Below are 15,734 nucleotides of genomic sequence, written 5' to 3'. Positions count from 1 at the left end.
GGCTGGCTGCCTGAGGGGGAGGTGTGGTCCTGGGGGGAAGGGGAGGGCTGCGTGGGCTGTGCTCCCCACTGACTGCGGGACCCTGGGGTGTGTTGGCTCCCTGCTCTGGGCCTCAGTTTCCCCATCAGGGCTCGGGAACTCCAGGGGCCCTTCTAGCTTAAGCACCAAAGGGTGCCCCTGCTGCTCAGAAGGGGCAGGAGCCCCTGTAGGCAGGGAAGGACTTAATGCCGCCTGCACATCTCGCCCTGCCTCCTCATGGCCCGGCCGCCCATGCAGCCCTCCAGGATTCACCCATGGGAGCCCACGCCTGCCCTGCTTGTGAAACTACCCCAACCAAAAAGTGCTCCCCAAAGAGCCCCGACCTCCTTGGACCCGGGTTTCCCGTCCTGCAAATGGGACGAGAAAACCTGCACCTCACAGGGCCGTCCTGAGGCCAGAGGAGGTGGGCGTGTGTACGACCCAGAGGTGGCCGTGGCCTTGGCCCCGGCCCAGCTGGAGCGGCTCCCCTTCTGCGTCTGTCACCTCCCAGGCTCTGCGGTTCCTCTATCCCTGGGCTGGGCCTGGCCCCACTACCTCCACCAAAGTCAATACCCAGAACTCGCTGGGCCCGGTTTCTCCGAATTGTCCTCTCTGGCCGGCTGGCCTGCTCCCCTCCCCCCTTCCTGTTTTGAAGCAGCTCATCACCACCCCCGGCAGGGATGCTGGGTAATGTGGTCAGGTGGCTTTCGTGTGACACCCCCCTCCTTCTTCCTCCGCCACCTCTCCAGGCCACAGCCACCGTGTTTGTGCAAAAAACACGCACTCCCCGGGCCCTTCCAGGCCCAGGAGCCCCTACCTTCATCCGCTCATCGGCATTCACTTTGCTGCCCTGGATCAGCTCGATGCAGAAAGGCTGCTCCAGGGACCACAGGGACACCGAGGCGGGCTGGGCGGGGTGGAGGGGAGAAGCGGGGGCGTTAAAGCAGGGGAATTCAGGGGAGGCTTGTGCTCCCGGCCGCTGCCAGGGCGCGTGGCCACAGCGGCGGCAAGGGTGTTGCAGATTCCTGCCCGCAACGCCATCCTTTACCAAAAAACCTGCCGTGCAGGCGCCCCAGGGGGCCCAAACCACCCCCCCCACGCAGCGCTGCAGGGCATGGAGTTCTGCCTACAGCACGGGAGACAGGAGGGGCAGGCAGCCAAGCGCCAGGACTGGAGGCTGCCCCAGGAGTCCAGACAGGAGTCCACCCCAGCCCAGAGGCCCAACTCTCAATCCCGAGCAACCAGAAGGCATGAGACAAGGGACCCCTGGACCTATGGCTGGCCCAGGGCGATGCCCAATAGGCACCAGGGCTGGACCTCAGGTGGGAAGGAGGGCTGCAGGGGAGGGTAAGTGCAGGGCGCCAGCTCACCTTCTTCAGAGGAATGGGGGGCGGTTTGGCGCGTGGCTTTTGGACTTGGGGGGCGGGGTTGCTCTGCTCATCCCGCATGGCGAGGATGGAAGAGGAGTGCACCATGGTCAGGTGGGGGGTCAGCCCGCTGTGCAGGCAGCTGCAGATGTACTGAGATGGGGGGCGGGGTGAGTGGCTCCACTGTTCCCTGGACGACCGGCTACCCAGGGATGCCCCACGCTGGCCCCTGCCCACGCCAGGCCTTCTGGGGCCTCTCCTGCTGGCCCTTCCTGCCCCCGCCCACCTCCCTGTGCTCACGGGGAGAGCCAGCCCAGCAAGGGCGCACTCTCACCGTGACCCCCAAGGTCTGGCTTGTCGGGCTCGAGAGGGGCCGAGGACCAGCTCCCGCCCCCCCGCCGCCCCAACCCAGGCCCCAGGCCAGGACTGCAGGGAACCCAGGAACCCCTCCCGGACCCCAGGCCTCACCTGGAACTGGCAGAGGGGGTGGCTGCCGTACAGGTACTCGTGCTTCCCGTTCACCTGCAGTGTGTAGTCCTCGGGCTGCTCCACCAGCGGCTGCCGGAACACCGTGGCCTTCTTCCGGAGCGCGCAGGCCATCAGTGCCAGGGGCACATCCTTGGTGGACACCTGGAAGGTGAAGCTCTCCTAGGGGGAGGAGGGAGGGTCAGTCCTCCACGCCTGCGAAGAGCCCACGGGGTTCTGGGGCACAGCGGGTGGGCTGGCCCGTCTGCAAGTATTAGGCGCCCCTTGCCCCCTGAATGTGAGCTCCACGACGGCAGGCTCTGAGGATGGCACGTGGCCGACACCAGGAAACACCTGTTGGATGCGTGAGTGGACCGAGGACCAAAGCCTCTTGGTCACTCTGCCTTGTGGAACTCGCCGGGTGGGACGTTTGGCCAAGCCCCTCGTATGCAATGGATACCCTACAAATACCACCCGATGTTGCTGGGAGGAGGATGAACTGGGGAGGCTGGTGGGTGACCGGGAGTCTCACAGGGGAAGTGTCCCCCGTGGACACGGCAGCCTGCATGCAGCACACGGGCCGGCGTGAGCCACCGCTCACCTCGCTGCCCTCGAACTTGACGTTGACGAGCAGGGCCCGGTTGGGGACACGCAGGGTGCCCGGCCCCCAGCTCCGCGCCGAGGGCTCCAGCTGCAGGGGGAAGCTGTACTGCAGCCAGGCCTCCCAGCCCAGCTGCTGCCGGTGCGCGGCCACCTCCTCGCAGAACTGGCGCATCTTGGCTCGGAAGTCATTCACCTCCGGGTCTTGCAAGGAGTCAAACTCGTGGAGGCCTGAGGGGCAGGGGAGCCGGGTCAGCGTGGGGCTCGGGGGCGGGGCGGGGGCGGGGGGCAGGCCCGGCGGAGGTGGGACGGCCTGGCCTCGGCAGGGCACCTTTGCCGATGAGCAAGCTGATCTGCGAGTTGATGAGCTTCTTCACCCGGTCACCCTCGCGGGCCACCAGGCGCAGGACGGGCAGGAAGGGCTGGATGTCGCACAGCCGCCGCTGCTCGTCCTCCAGCTCCTGCTGCTCCGCGGTCTGGTTGACGCAGGTGAACACGTAGGCCTCGGGGTCACTGAGCATGTGGAACAGCGGCTCATACTGGGCTCGGTGCCACAACACCTGGAAGGGAAGTGGCCGGTCAGCTCCTCCCCTACGGTGGGCGGGGCCCCAGGGAGCCGGGAGGCGGGTGGAGGCTCGTCTCACGACCCTGACAAGGGGGCAAAGGCAAGATCCCAGGACCACTACTCTCTCTGTCCCTTGAGCATTGACCACAGGGTCACTGGGAGTCGCCGTCCCTGCCCTTCTACGAACGAGGCCAGGTAGGCTCTAAACCTGGAGCAGAGCGGTGGGTCCTACGGTCTCCCCTGTAGGCTACCCTGAGAGATGGCCATCCAGACTTGACCTCCAGGGACCCAGCTAATCGTTCCTGGTTCATCACCCTGGTCTTTAAATGATGGCAAGTAATTCAGAAAAGTTTCACACACCGAGGGGGCCATAAACGCCTCCGCGGGCTGTGTCCAGTACGTGGCCTCGGGGTGAGGAGTCCCCAGGGATCACAGGAGCGCCACTGGAGCACCAAGTGTTAGTGCAAAGGTGCCCACCGCTGAGTCACAGAGAAGATGGAAAAGGAGAACAGCTCTATTTTTCTTCCACGGGGGATGGATAATTACGTTCCATCAGTGCAAACGGATAACACAGGCGTGTGACCCAGAATCTAAGGATACCTGTACCAATGCACACAGGGCTCCCACATACAGCATTAAGTGGGAAAAGACCCCAAGCTATAGAACAGCAGTTGTAATTCAAGCTCATTCCCATAAAAACGATGATAAACGTATGAACTACTGCAAGTTACAGTCTGCCAAGTTACTGGAAGACAGACGCACCCATTCACTTACACACCGTCTATGGCTGCTTCAGCCCTACAGCGGCAGAGTTGAGTAGTTGTGACAAACACCATATGGCCAGCAAAGCCTAGAATATTAACTGTCTGGTCCCTGGTATAAATTAAAATATTAAGAAATTGAAACTGGGGACTTCCCTGACGGTCCAGTGGCTAACACTTTGCCTTCCGATGCAGGGGGTGAGTTCGATCCCTGGTCGGGGAACTAAGATCCCACATGCCTCTCGACCAAAAAATATAAAAACATAAAAACAGAAGCAGTACTGTAACAAATTCAACGAAGACTTTAAAAATGGTCCACATCAAAAGAAAAATCTTAAAAAAAAAAAGAAATTGAAATTGAACTGGGATATGAGGTGAGACTGCTGAGACCGATGTGTTTTATATTTCTGTGGTATTTGGAAGTTTAATAATATGCATGTAGAGCCCTGTGAGGAAAAAGATTAAAATGATATTTACACAAGATTAATAACATGAAAAGGATGTTACAATGTTAACTCAGAAAAAAGATATAAAAATTCATAATCAGAGCTATCACCAAAAAACACTACATAGAAAAGAAAATAGGAAACAGCCAAAGTGTTAACTGTGCTTGTCTCATACGGCTGGATCATGGGTAATTTTTTCCTTCTACTTTTTCTTATTCTCCTAAATTTCAATGTGTCCATAGTACTTTTGAAATGGAAAAAAAGAAATTTCATTTTTAAAGAAACACCCAGGAAGGGAAGATTAAAACACAAAACAAAACAAAACAAAACTCAAGTATGGTCCATTGCTTCTCTCCTTTTTTTTCTGCTCCCAAGTATAGCTTTTCAAATTCCGGGCTAAGGCCTTGTCCTCTGCCATGACCCATTAAATCCCACACTTTGCAAGTGGGATAAGCCCTTTGAAAGGTCACAAGACAAGATGTACCAAATACCATCCAGATATTTCATCCTTTGACTCAGTAATCCACGATGAAAATTATTCAACAAAGCCAAAAACCATTTGCAAAGATGATGTTGACTATGATGACAGCTCTGAAGACAAAAGACCGGGAGAACTCAAGCGGCCATGCATGGGGTGTGGTTTCAAACGTGATGGCACAGTCATGGAGAGGATGAAAGTTCACCCTGGGAACCAGCACCCTGAAGCTTTCACAGGAATCTAGGAAGGGTAAACGTGCCATGATAAAGGCGGGAGCTGAATTTGGAAAGCTAGGTGGATTTCAACTGTGAGTTTTTAAGCAATTCTTGGACATTATTTTTATCTTTTAATTTTTTTTTTTTTTTTTTGGCCGCGCCACACTGCTTGCGGGATCTTAGTTCCCTGACCAGGGCTTGAACCTGGGCCCCGGGCAGTGAAAGCGTGGAGTCCTAACCACTGAACTTCCAGGGAATTCCCATATCTTTTTTTTTTTTTTAATTTACTTGTTTTATAATTTATTTTATTTTTTAAGATTTTTGGCTGTGTTGGGTCTTCGTTGCTGTGTGCGGGCTTTCTCTAGGTGCCACGAGTGGGGGCTACTCTTCGTTGCGATGCGCGTGCTTCTCATTGTGGTGGCTTCTCTTTGTTACAGAGCACGGGCTCTAGGTGCGCGGGCTTCAGCTGTGACTCGCGGGCTCTAGAGCTCAGGCTCAGTAGTTGTGGCGCACGGGCTTAGTTGCTCCGTGGCATGTGGGATCTTCCTGGACCAGGGCTCGAACCAATGTCTCCTGCATTGGCAGGCGGATTCTTAACAACTGTGCCACTAGGGAAGCCCCCCCCCATATCTTTTAAAATTCATAGCTGAGGATCTCAAATCTGAGAGTTGCAGAGTCCATCTGTCTGCTTCTCTGAGTTCCAAGCTCTGAGAACTAGTTTTAAGGTCAAGATCGTACCTTCTTGATGGTGCTGAGGTTGGCATTTCGGGACACAGGGAAGTTCAGATAGACCCCCGTGGGCAGCAAGAAATCAACAGCCACGCTCTGATTCTCCTCCTTGGTCCAGAATTCCATGGGGCAGTCAACCCCGGGGGGCATCCTGCTCTTTTAATTCTCGGATACCAATCGTCCTGCAAAGGAAGCAAAGGCAAAGTGAGGCCCTAAGGTGTGCTGGCTGAGTCCTTTAGTAGGACCCTTTGGAAAACAGGATTTCAGCACTTTTGTCAGCAGGAAGCTTGGGATGGAGTCCCAGCCGGGAGGTGGCTTGTGCCTCCTGCTGCCCCAGGCCACTGTCTAGGCTGAGCACTCCGTCTGCATCCTTCACGGCGGTGCCCCCAGTTTAAACCACCAACAAACCCATGCCAAGTCATTTTTTCTCAGGAACACACACACGTGGGAGACCTCACCATGGCCACCAGCCGGCAAAGATGGAAAATGGCAGGATCACTGGGCAGACAACCCCAGACTTGAGAGGGAGCGAAGGACGACGTTCTTTGAAACTTTTTGACCAGAAACCAAATGGCTTGAAAATGGCTTTAGCCATCAGACAAGCTGTTGAACTATCTCAGCCATACCAAACCCACTGCCCGGTAAGTAACAAAATGTTACAGACACAATAAGAGGTCTTTGAGTCTTTCTCCCACTCAGGGTTACCACCACCTGGATTCTGGTTGTTTATAGTTTCCATGCATGTTTTTATCCTTTTATTATACTAAAATGTGTCCACAAACAATTCCTAATATTTTTCCATGCTTTAAAGCATTGTATGATTACTGAGTCTTCTGCCCTTGTTTTTGCCACTCAGCGCTGCAATCTAGATTTATCCATGCTGATACATGTAGCTCTAGTTCATTCATTTTAACTCTTGGGAGATATTTCACTGTGTAAGTACACCACAATTTATTTACCCCCCTCTCTTGCTAAGGGACCTCAAGGTTTGTGTCTACTCATGTTGGTTATTACAAATGATGCTGCAACGTATATTCTTGCACACATCTCCTTGTGTACAAGTGAGAGTCTTGGTGAACACTGTCTAAGAGAAATATGATGTGAGCCACACGTGGAATGTCAAAGGTACCAGTAGCCACATTTTTAAAAAGTAAAAAGACACAGATAAAATTCAGTTAGTAATCTATTTTATTTAACTCAATATATCCACACTATGGTCATTTCAATGTTATCAGTACAGAAAAATTACAAGATAGTTTACATTTTTTTGGTGCTAAGTCTTTGAAATCTGGTGTGTATTTTACACTTACAGGACAATTCGGACACTAGGTTTTCATCAGAAGTATTTCATCTTATGTAGATTTCGTACAATTAACAGGTTAAAAAAGTAGGTTCACAGACTCAAGTTGTTCCAAATATACTAAAAAGTTTTCCAATAACCAAATCGAGTATGAATTCTTATGTTTAAATGAATTAAAATTAAATAAAATGTTTAAAAATTCCATTCCTCAATCATACTGTCCACATTTCAAGTGCTCAAGAAATACATGTGGCTGGTGGCTGCCATACTGGGCAGTGCAGGTAGAGGGTATATGCCTAGGAGTGGAATTGTCAGATCATACGTATAACCTACGACAGGTATAACCATATCCTTAACTTTTTAATCTCCGTATCTTTGCCAGCACTTGGTACTGTCAAATTTACTCATTTCTGCCAATCTGGTGGGCGTGAAATGCTCTCTTGTTTTAATTTGCATTTCTCTGATTATCCATAAAATGTTTACCTTCTGCAAATATCCAGCTTATAAACTTTGCCCATTTTTTCTGTGGGGTTGTCTTTTTCTTACTGCTTTGCAGGGTTTCTTACATTCTCTAGATTCAGTTCTTTTGTTGCTTGAGTGAGTTGGCAATATCTGATTTGAGTCATCTTTTCACTTTGTTTATGTGTCTTGTTAAGGAGCAGAAGTTTTGAATGTTGATGTAGGCAAATCTTTTTCCTTCATGTTTTATCATTTTTATTCTTTACACAAATACTTCCTTACCCTAGGGTCACATCCTCCGAGATTTAAGTGACTTTTTAAAATAGTTGAAAGGAAGTGTTTAGTTTGAGAGAGCTGTTCTTCTGGTGGCTCTGCCAGCTGGCTCCAGGCCTCACCCTCAGTTAGATGCAGAAGCTGCTCTGAGCAGCAGGGCAGCATGTCACCCTGTGCTACCATGTTACCACTGTTGGGATCCACTTCCTCTGGTTGTAAAACCACATCCTACTTTGGGTTCCTCTTTCTGAGAACGGCCAGGACAAAGGCTTCTTTTTTTGACTCAGAATGTGGAGGACAGTCAGGAATTCTGGAAAATCCATTTACAGTGCTTTGGCCAAGCTCAGGAAGGCATCTTTGGCCACTCAGTCCTGAGGCTAAGATGAGCGCATGCAGCAGGAACTCCCCAGGACTCTAGCCAAAGGGGTGGATGGGGTACCTCAGTGCTGTGGAAACGAAGCCTTCGACTACACTCGTCCATCTGGGATGCAGGGAAACACGTTGATATTAAAAACTCATTCCTAAAAGAGGAAGGCTCAGGATAGTGTGGGCAGGACAGAATCAAATACCAGAGAGGGGACAGGAGAAGGATGGGAATTCTTTCCCTCTCTGTGGGCCCAGGACCCAGGATGCAGCTGCTAACAAGCCCCAGCTCTCCATGAAGCCCAGACCTGTCGCTCTCAGTGTGTATGGGACACAGATGTCAGCTAATCCCGAGGCTTTAGAACTGCTCCAAGAATGCGGATTGGTACAACCACTTTGGAAAACTGTTTAGCAGTATCTACTAAAGGTGAACACATATGCCCTACGACCCAGCAATTAATTCCAGAAATGCCAGCACAGGTGCGCCAGAAGAAGCATACAAGAGTCTAGCACCGCTGTTCCTAGTAGTCCCCAAACAGAAACTTCCCAAGTGCTCATCAGCAGTAGAATGGAAAAATAAACTGTGGTTTCCTCTCCCGATGGAATGTTATATTAGCAGTGAGAGTGGATGATCTATCAATTCAACAATATAAATGAATCTCACACATATAAGGCTGAGAGAAAGACGTCAGGCACAAAAGAGTATGTGCTCAAGGTCCCATTTATATGGAGAACAAGCGCTGGCAGAACTAGTCTATGTTGGCAGAAGAAGAGATAGGGGTTACCTCGGGTGGAAGGCAGTTTACCCTGGGGGAGAGCGGCACAGGGGTGCTGGTAACTTTCGGTTTCTTGATCTGGGAGCTGGGGACCTTCCACAAACTCAGTCCAAGTGGCTCAGATGGGTTGACTTCTCTCCTGGCTCCCGGAATGGCCTGAGACCCAGGCCCAGCCTTTCAGAGCCCCGCATTTCCCCTGGCCACAGGGACTGGGTTGGAAGCAGGGACGGGACGTAGCCCCAGCCAACTGTCATACCTCTCTGGCTACAGTGATTCTAGGATGGACATGTGACTATGAAGTCAATCCCACGGGTTTTGACATCTGGACTTCTTTGGGGACTTTCTCCTGGGAGAACAGAAAAGACAGAATATCTACCAGGAGCTGCTGGTGACCACCTGCTGCTCTGAGGGGTGGAACCCGAGAAAGGACCAACGTGGAGGAAAGCAGAGCTCAGTATGGAAAGTGAAGCAGGGTCCCGAGGACAGCCTTTGATTCCCTGGATCCAGCCATGCCTGAAGCTACACTCTACCTCTAGAATTTTCAGTTCTATCAGCCAAAAAACCCGCCCCAGCCCCGCCTTTTTGTTGTTAACTTAGAGCAGTTTGAGTTGGATTTTCTATCACTTGCAGCTGAAAGTATTTATTTCCATTAATAGAGCAGCACATTCCATTTTTGGAAGCTTCTAGTGTTAGAAATTTCTTCCCTTGGACACTGGCCCACCTCTAAGAGCCAGCCCTGTCCTTTGTGCTGCCACCTAGAGGCACATGGAGTCGTTATCTGACGGCTCTTCTGCTGGATGGTGGCCCCAGCACCTCTGTTCTCCCTACAGAGCAGATTTAGACGTTTTGCCAAAGTTTGGCACTCCAAGAAAACAAGATGCTCCAGATGGGGCCCGGCAGGCCAATGGTAGGAGAATGTTCTAGTCACCAAACTCCCATTTGTTTGGCCTAAAAGGGTATCAGGCTCCCCTCCCCCGCCTCCGCTTCCCACCGAAAGTGCTTTGGTGGCCACATCACCAAGTTTGCTGGCTGCCAACCCTCCAGACACTTCTCACAGTAAGCCAGGATCTCCCAGTCTGTACAGGAACACTAACTTCCTGAATCTAGACGCAGGAACTCACAATTATTCTCGGTAATTTCATCTCATGGAAATAATCAGCACTCATGTATTATTGGATTTGACATTTTGTATATATCACTTAACCTGAGATATTTTAGTTTATTCGACTCGTATTTATTAAGTGTCAGGAATCGTGCGAGGTGCTGGGAACACAGTGGTGAATGAGACAAAGGGTCCCTCCCCAGAAGGCGCTTACACACCAGTAGGGGAGACACAGTAGACAAGAAGGATGTTCCCGCGTTGTATCAATGCGGTGAAGGACAGAGTGTCTAGTGACGATGTGATGGAGGACAGCAGGAGGGGCTGCTGCATATAGGGAGGCCGAGAAAGGCCCCTCTGAGGGGAGGACACTGGGGCAGAGGGCCAGGGTGAGCCATCACGTCCTGAGCCGACAGAAGGCGGGCCCTTGCCGCTGGAGCGCAGGGGAGGGTGGGGGATGAGATGGGCTGAGGAGGTGAGCAGGGACCAGTCCTGCAGAGCCTTTACAGGGGAAGCACCTGGCTTTCACTCTAGGAGCGATGCAGTGAGTGCACAGCCCTAGAGGGTTTTAGGAAAGGGAGCCACCAGATCCTATTTGCATCTGAAATGATGCTGGAGGGCTGCAAGCATGCAGGCGAGAATGTAGGGCAGCTCGTGCCACAGATGACTGTGCCTTGACCCAGGAGGAGGAGATGGAACTGGAGAGGGAGGGAATCAAGGTACATCTATGAGCTGGTGGCGGGGTGCGCGGTGCGGGGGCGTCAGGTGGGGGACAGTGAGAGAAGGAGCAAGGATAACAGGCAGGTTTGGGCTTGGGAGACTGCATGGCTGGTGGATATTTACAGAGATGGCAAAGTGTAAGGGAGAAACAGATTTGCAGGGAACTGAAACAGCAAGAGCTCCATTTCAGACATACTGAATCTGAGCTGCTTACTGAACATCCCAATGGAGACAGCCAAGGGGCAACGTCCCAGGTTGCAGCTCAGGGAAGAGGTCTTAGGGGTCACAGAGATATCATTTGGGATCAGTAGACGGCACACACATGTGGAGCCATGGGGCCAGGAAGGTAAGTAAGGGTCACGACCACCCTCAAGGCACTGAAGTGGGATGGACCAAAGAAGAACCAGGAACAATCCTTCTCACTCTGTCATCCAGAATCTTGAGAGAGGCTTCCTCTGTCCGTCCACATCTGAATCGTTAATAAAATAGTAAAGAAAACTGGGCAAGAAGGAGCTCGCTTCCTTTCACCTTCCCACTTCCGGCCCGCACGCTCCACAGAAGAGCTGCGCGGCAGCAGAGTCATCCTGGCCGGGGCGGGGGCGCCGGGGGTCTCTGTCACCAGCCCTCTGCGAGCTGTTCCTAGACATTCCCAGGTAGATGCACCTTCTCTGGCCTGAGGTTGAAGAACAGTTTCTCAGCTGTGAAGGTCTGAGGGGTCTGACCTCCTGAGTCCTGAGCGGCCGGCAGAGGAGTTTCTCTAAAGATTTCGATACGAGGACATCTGCCACCACCATCCTTCCCCACTGGCAGCAGGGAACGCCTCAGGGGGCCCTAAGTTATTTCTAAGGGAAAAGGGCAAGCAAGGGATGTAGAATCCCACAAATGCTTCTTCGGGACTAGGAGTGACCTTGCAGCCCACAGAGTCCCCCTGGGCTGGCAGACCAGCTGGCTGATGGCTTGTCCCAAGCTCAGGACTGCCGAAGGACCCCTTTCATTCCTGTTGAAACTCCACCATTTTGGGGCTCTGAGCTGGCGTCTCCCGAGTCTGTTAGACTTCTGCCTCTTTCCAGTAGCCGTCACAAATGTGGTTGACACACTGACCGGGAGATGCTGCCCAGCCTTTGTCAATGTAAAGACAGGCTTTTTGGTGCCTGGGGAACAATCACATACCCTGGGGAACAGCTTCCCAAGGGAACACATGAGTCACTCTCAGCAGGGGACAGGCAGTGGGAAAAGAAGGGAAGTTGTGTCTTGCTTGTCTGAGCGATAAACATCCTCCTCCCTGAGGGGACGCCCTGGGCAAAACATGCCCTGTACCTTCCGATGTTATCCTAAAGCAAGAGTCTAGAGGTCCCCCTGGACGGCTCCTATGAACCTGTATAGAGAGAGATGTTCGTGTCCTTAACCTGAGGACAAAACATCTGTCCAATGCCTGGATTTCAGAGCCCAAAGTTACAACCTAGTTAGCCCAAGGGAAGGAGCCTCAGTCACAGAAAGTTGTAGAAGGTAGTTACGCACACAGTCTAAGTATCTACCATCCACCCAGGCTGGGAGGATGCGAGACCAGCAGCCATGTGACAAGGGGCAGGGGGCCACAGGGGCCGGCCTTCCACATCACGCTGAACAGAGCAGAGTTCACATTGGGCCTCTTGACCCGGGTTTATTTCCAGGACTTCTCGGCCTCAAAAAGTCCTTCTAATCAAGTGCTGTTTCCGGTCAGTCTCCCACGGAGAATGAAATGAACACTTTTCCTGTTGCCCAACTTAGATGGAAAGTGAGAGCAAGTGAGCGCTTCAGAAGCAGAGCAGAAGATGCTTTACCTGGAGGGCCACCACCTGCTGAATCTCCTGGATGTTTACCCCGAAGGAGCTTTCCAGAAACCACCACGCTGCTCTGGCGGCCAGGAGATCCTTCAACCACCACATCCTCCTGGAGGCCCTCAGGAAAAAGAATGAGGGGCCCCTCCTTGACCCAGAAGGCTGAAGGTCCCAAGTCCTATTCATTCATTCACTCGCTCATTCATTCATTCAGCAAATATTGATTTGATCACCTTCTATGTGTCCATCAGGGAATGGGACAGGCACCATCCCTGCTCTTACAGAGTTTTTAGTCTAACGGGAAAAGACAAAAAAAAAAAAAGAAAGAAACAACTGAATAAACAAGATGATTTCAGAGAGTATAGGATTAGAATGTGATAAAACAGGTTTGCAGGGAGCATCTTCTTTGGATGGCAGGTCAGGTAAGGGTCCTCAGGTGAGATATTGCAGATGAGGCCCAAATGACGAGAAGGATCCAGGAAAGATCTATGAAATAGGGTTCCAGGCAGCTGGAATGGGAAGTGCAAAGGCCCTGAGGCAGAAGACCAGGTAATAGGAGTCACAGCAGAAGGGGAGACTGGGGAGAGACAATGTGGCTGACCCTGCAGGGCCTTGGAGCCTCCGGGAGGAGCCAGGCTTTGTCACCACTGCAGTGGGAAGTCACTGGGGGGTTTTAAGCAGGGGACGGAGATGGCCTGATTTTATGCTTTACGAAGAAGACTGCTTTGGCTGCTGTGAGGAAAATGGAAGGAAGGGAGGCAAGAATGGAGCAGGGAAAGTAATGAGGCCAGGGCCCCAGGTCAGAGCCGGCAGAGCAGATGAATGAGGGAAGGCGTTGGGCCCTACAGGCCACGAAACACCCCAATCCTCTGCTCTTAAGGAGCTGAGGAACAGGCATCCCAGCAGCCCAGCCTTGAAGCCTGCAGCCTTCACCTTCTTGAAGAGAATGAAGCCATAGGCCAGAGGGAAATGCATGGCCCAGGGCCCTCAACAGGTACAGTTTTAGGACAGATGTGCTATTCTTCCAAGATACAAATGCTTTCTTTTTTTTGTTTGTTTTTGTTTTAGTCCAGGCAAGTAGGACATCTTGAAGACCACCCCAGGAAGAGGAAGGACGGGCTTGTTTGGAGGGCTGTCTGACACCCCAGCTCCTGCCACCTGGAGAAAAAGAGGTCAGAGGGGTGAAGGATGGGATTGGACAAAATAACAAAGTCACGTGACACCGTGCAGAAGAAGGCATCCCAGTGTCTGCTTGGAAGGCAAGCTGAGGACATGAACTACCTTATTCCCTGGTTTCCTATTCTACCCACTTCTGCCTCCCTCACTTCTTCTTCTTCCTTTTCTTTTTTTCACTCTCTCCCATTTTAAATGTGTCTCCTTTGAGTCCATATTATTCAATAGGACAGTAACTTCTAATTTGAATATTTTAAAAAGGAAAAAAATCCTCAGTGGGGGAAAACCAAGACAGACGTCAGAGAAGATGTGTAGGTCTTTGGAAATTCTGTTCTATATGGGAAAAAAAGAGAGAGAGAGAGACTGACTCCTGCTACTGCCATCAGAAAAAAAAAAATGAGCCAACTACCCTACAAAAAGTTCTATCCCTATGATCTCCTATGATGCTCAGTTCATGGTGCACCCAGGGGGGCCTTGGGCCTGCAACCATGCAGGGTCCCTCAACACTACACAGCAAAATCAAGAGAAAGATCCATGGTCTCATATCTGGTAATTTGGGGAATCTGGAAACTGTCTTAAGGAAGCATTTCAAAAGTGAAAAAGAAAAAGCTATATGCACAAAGATATGGATTGTAGTATTATCTGTGAAACTCATAAATCAAAAATAATAAAGAAACGTCTAAGTAAATGATAACACGAACAACAAGAGTGAATGTAGTCATTAGAATGACACGGCACTGCAAATACTCCCCACATTAAATGAAACCAATAATGCACATATATTTACCATGGCAACATGTGTTTGTGGACAAAACATTTCAGAAAGCATAGAGAAAATGAAAACAGCTATATGATGGGTGGATGTGGCCATCATACTAATGACTTTTAAATTTTAATATCTGTGAAAGTTTTGCAAGCACATAATTTTAAAAATTAATGAAAACTAAAATGCTTGCAGCAAAAAATGAGCAGTCCCTTGACCTCTATATCCAAACAAATCACCCCCAATTTCAGTTGTACCTTTTGCATTTATCTCTGCATTTCTAAAGAACAGGTTTATACTGATATTTCTTGATCTTCAACTTTTAACTTTTTACCTGAGAAGATGAGTTTGTGCTTTCCTTCACATACACACATGCATGGATCCTCTCCCCCATTTCCTGGATATAGTTACGGGATCACTTTCTGTTAATCAAACTTTAGTTCTTCCATTATTATAACCATGTAAATATTGTTCAAAGCTAAGCCACATCCTATACTATGGTTTCCTTTCTTGTTCAACTTTTTGTTACTCCTACCGTTGCCTCGTTTTTAATTTTCTTTGTTTTCTATGTGTGAATATGTAATTCTTCCTCAAACTCTCTAACAGCACTACAAAATCCTTATAATACAGCAAATATGTCAGATAATCCATCAGCTCCATTTTTTTCTTAGAGATTCCTCCTGGGGCCCTCAGCCATCTTGCTCCAAATTGGGCTGGCTGCTCTCTAGACCAGCTGCACAACTGTGATATTGGAACTTCTCTTCACTATCATTATGGGAATTCCCTTCACCTTCTCTCTACCAGTCAGGGTTCTTGGTTGCAAGTAAAGAAGCTGACTCTCACTGATTAAGCAGGGAAGGAGCTGACAGGTTGTCTGACATATTTGCTGCATTGCGAGGGGTTTAATAGTTCTGTTGGACAGTTTGAGGAAGAATTAGTGATTCTTGAAGTTCTGATGGCAAAATTGCTGGTATTGCCACTGAGTACTGGGTGCTACCTTGTACCCCTGCCACTTCTGTGCCAAGAACTCAACCTTGAAGCCCATCCCCGCTATCACCACCATAACCATGGAAACAACACACGTTTCATCCCTCTCTTCTCTGTCAAAATATAACATAGGTACATTTCATCAGTGGAGCCCACATCACAGGTGCTGGCTGCAGGGGAGGCTTGGAAGAGAGTACTTTTCAGTTTCCATGGTGGGGTAGGTGTTTATTTCCCTCCCCACTCCCAAGGCTCAAAGTAAGACAACAGCTGAAATACAGAAAGTCATCTGGTGGCTGAGCCAAGTGAGAAACAAGAGACAACTGCATATTGTACCACTCGTTCCTCTTTCTTGGTTTACTC

General features: G+C 50.5%; 1 protein-coding gene across 7 annotated transcripts in view; it reads right to left on the bottom strand.

The window, feature by feature from the left end:
• PIK3CD (phosphatidylinositol-4,5-bisphosphate 3-kinase catalytic subunit delta) overlaps positions 1 to 15,734 on the bottom strand; it is a 50,815-nt gene that overhangs the window by 9,717 nt on the left and 25,364 nt on the right. For all 7 annotated transcript variants that reach the window (XM_067719465.1, XM_067719448.1, XM_067719483.1 and 4 more), the window contains exons 3-8: positions 5,654 to 5,826; positions 2,782 to 3,010; positions 2,452 to 2,681; positions 1,854 to 2,033; positions 1,389 to 1,538; positions 836 to 925 (exon numbers count right to left, since the gene is read on the bottom strand). In XM_067719465.1, the coding sequence (XP_067575566.1) occupies positions 836 to 925; positions 1,389 to 1,538; positions 1,854 to 2,033; positions 2,452 to 2,681; positions 2,782 to 3,010; positions 5,654 to 5,794 (1,020 nt within the window). In that variant the 5' untranslated portion in view covers positions 5,795 to 5,826. The remainder of the gene's footprint in view (positions 1 to 835; positions 926 to 1,388; positions 1,539 to 1,853; positions 2,034 to 2,451; positions 2,682 to 2,781; positions 3,011 to 5,653; positions 5,827 to 15,734) is intronic.

Source organism: Pseudorca crassidens, chromosome 2, assembly GCF_039906515.1.
Source record: "Pseudorca crassidens isolate mPseCra1 chromosome 2, mPseCra1.hap1, whole genome shotgun sequence".
NCBI classification, from domain to species: domain Eukaryota; kingdom Metazoa; phylum Chordata; class Mammalia; order Artiodactyla; family Delphinidae; genus Pseudorca; species Pseudorca crassidens.
The sequence above is the reverse complement of the archived record's forward strand: the minus strand, read 5'-3'. Positions and strand labels throughout refer to the sequence as shown.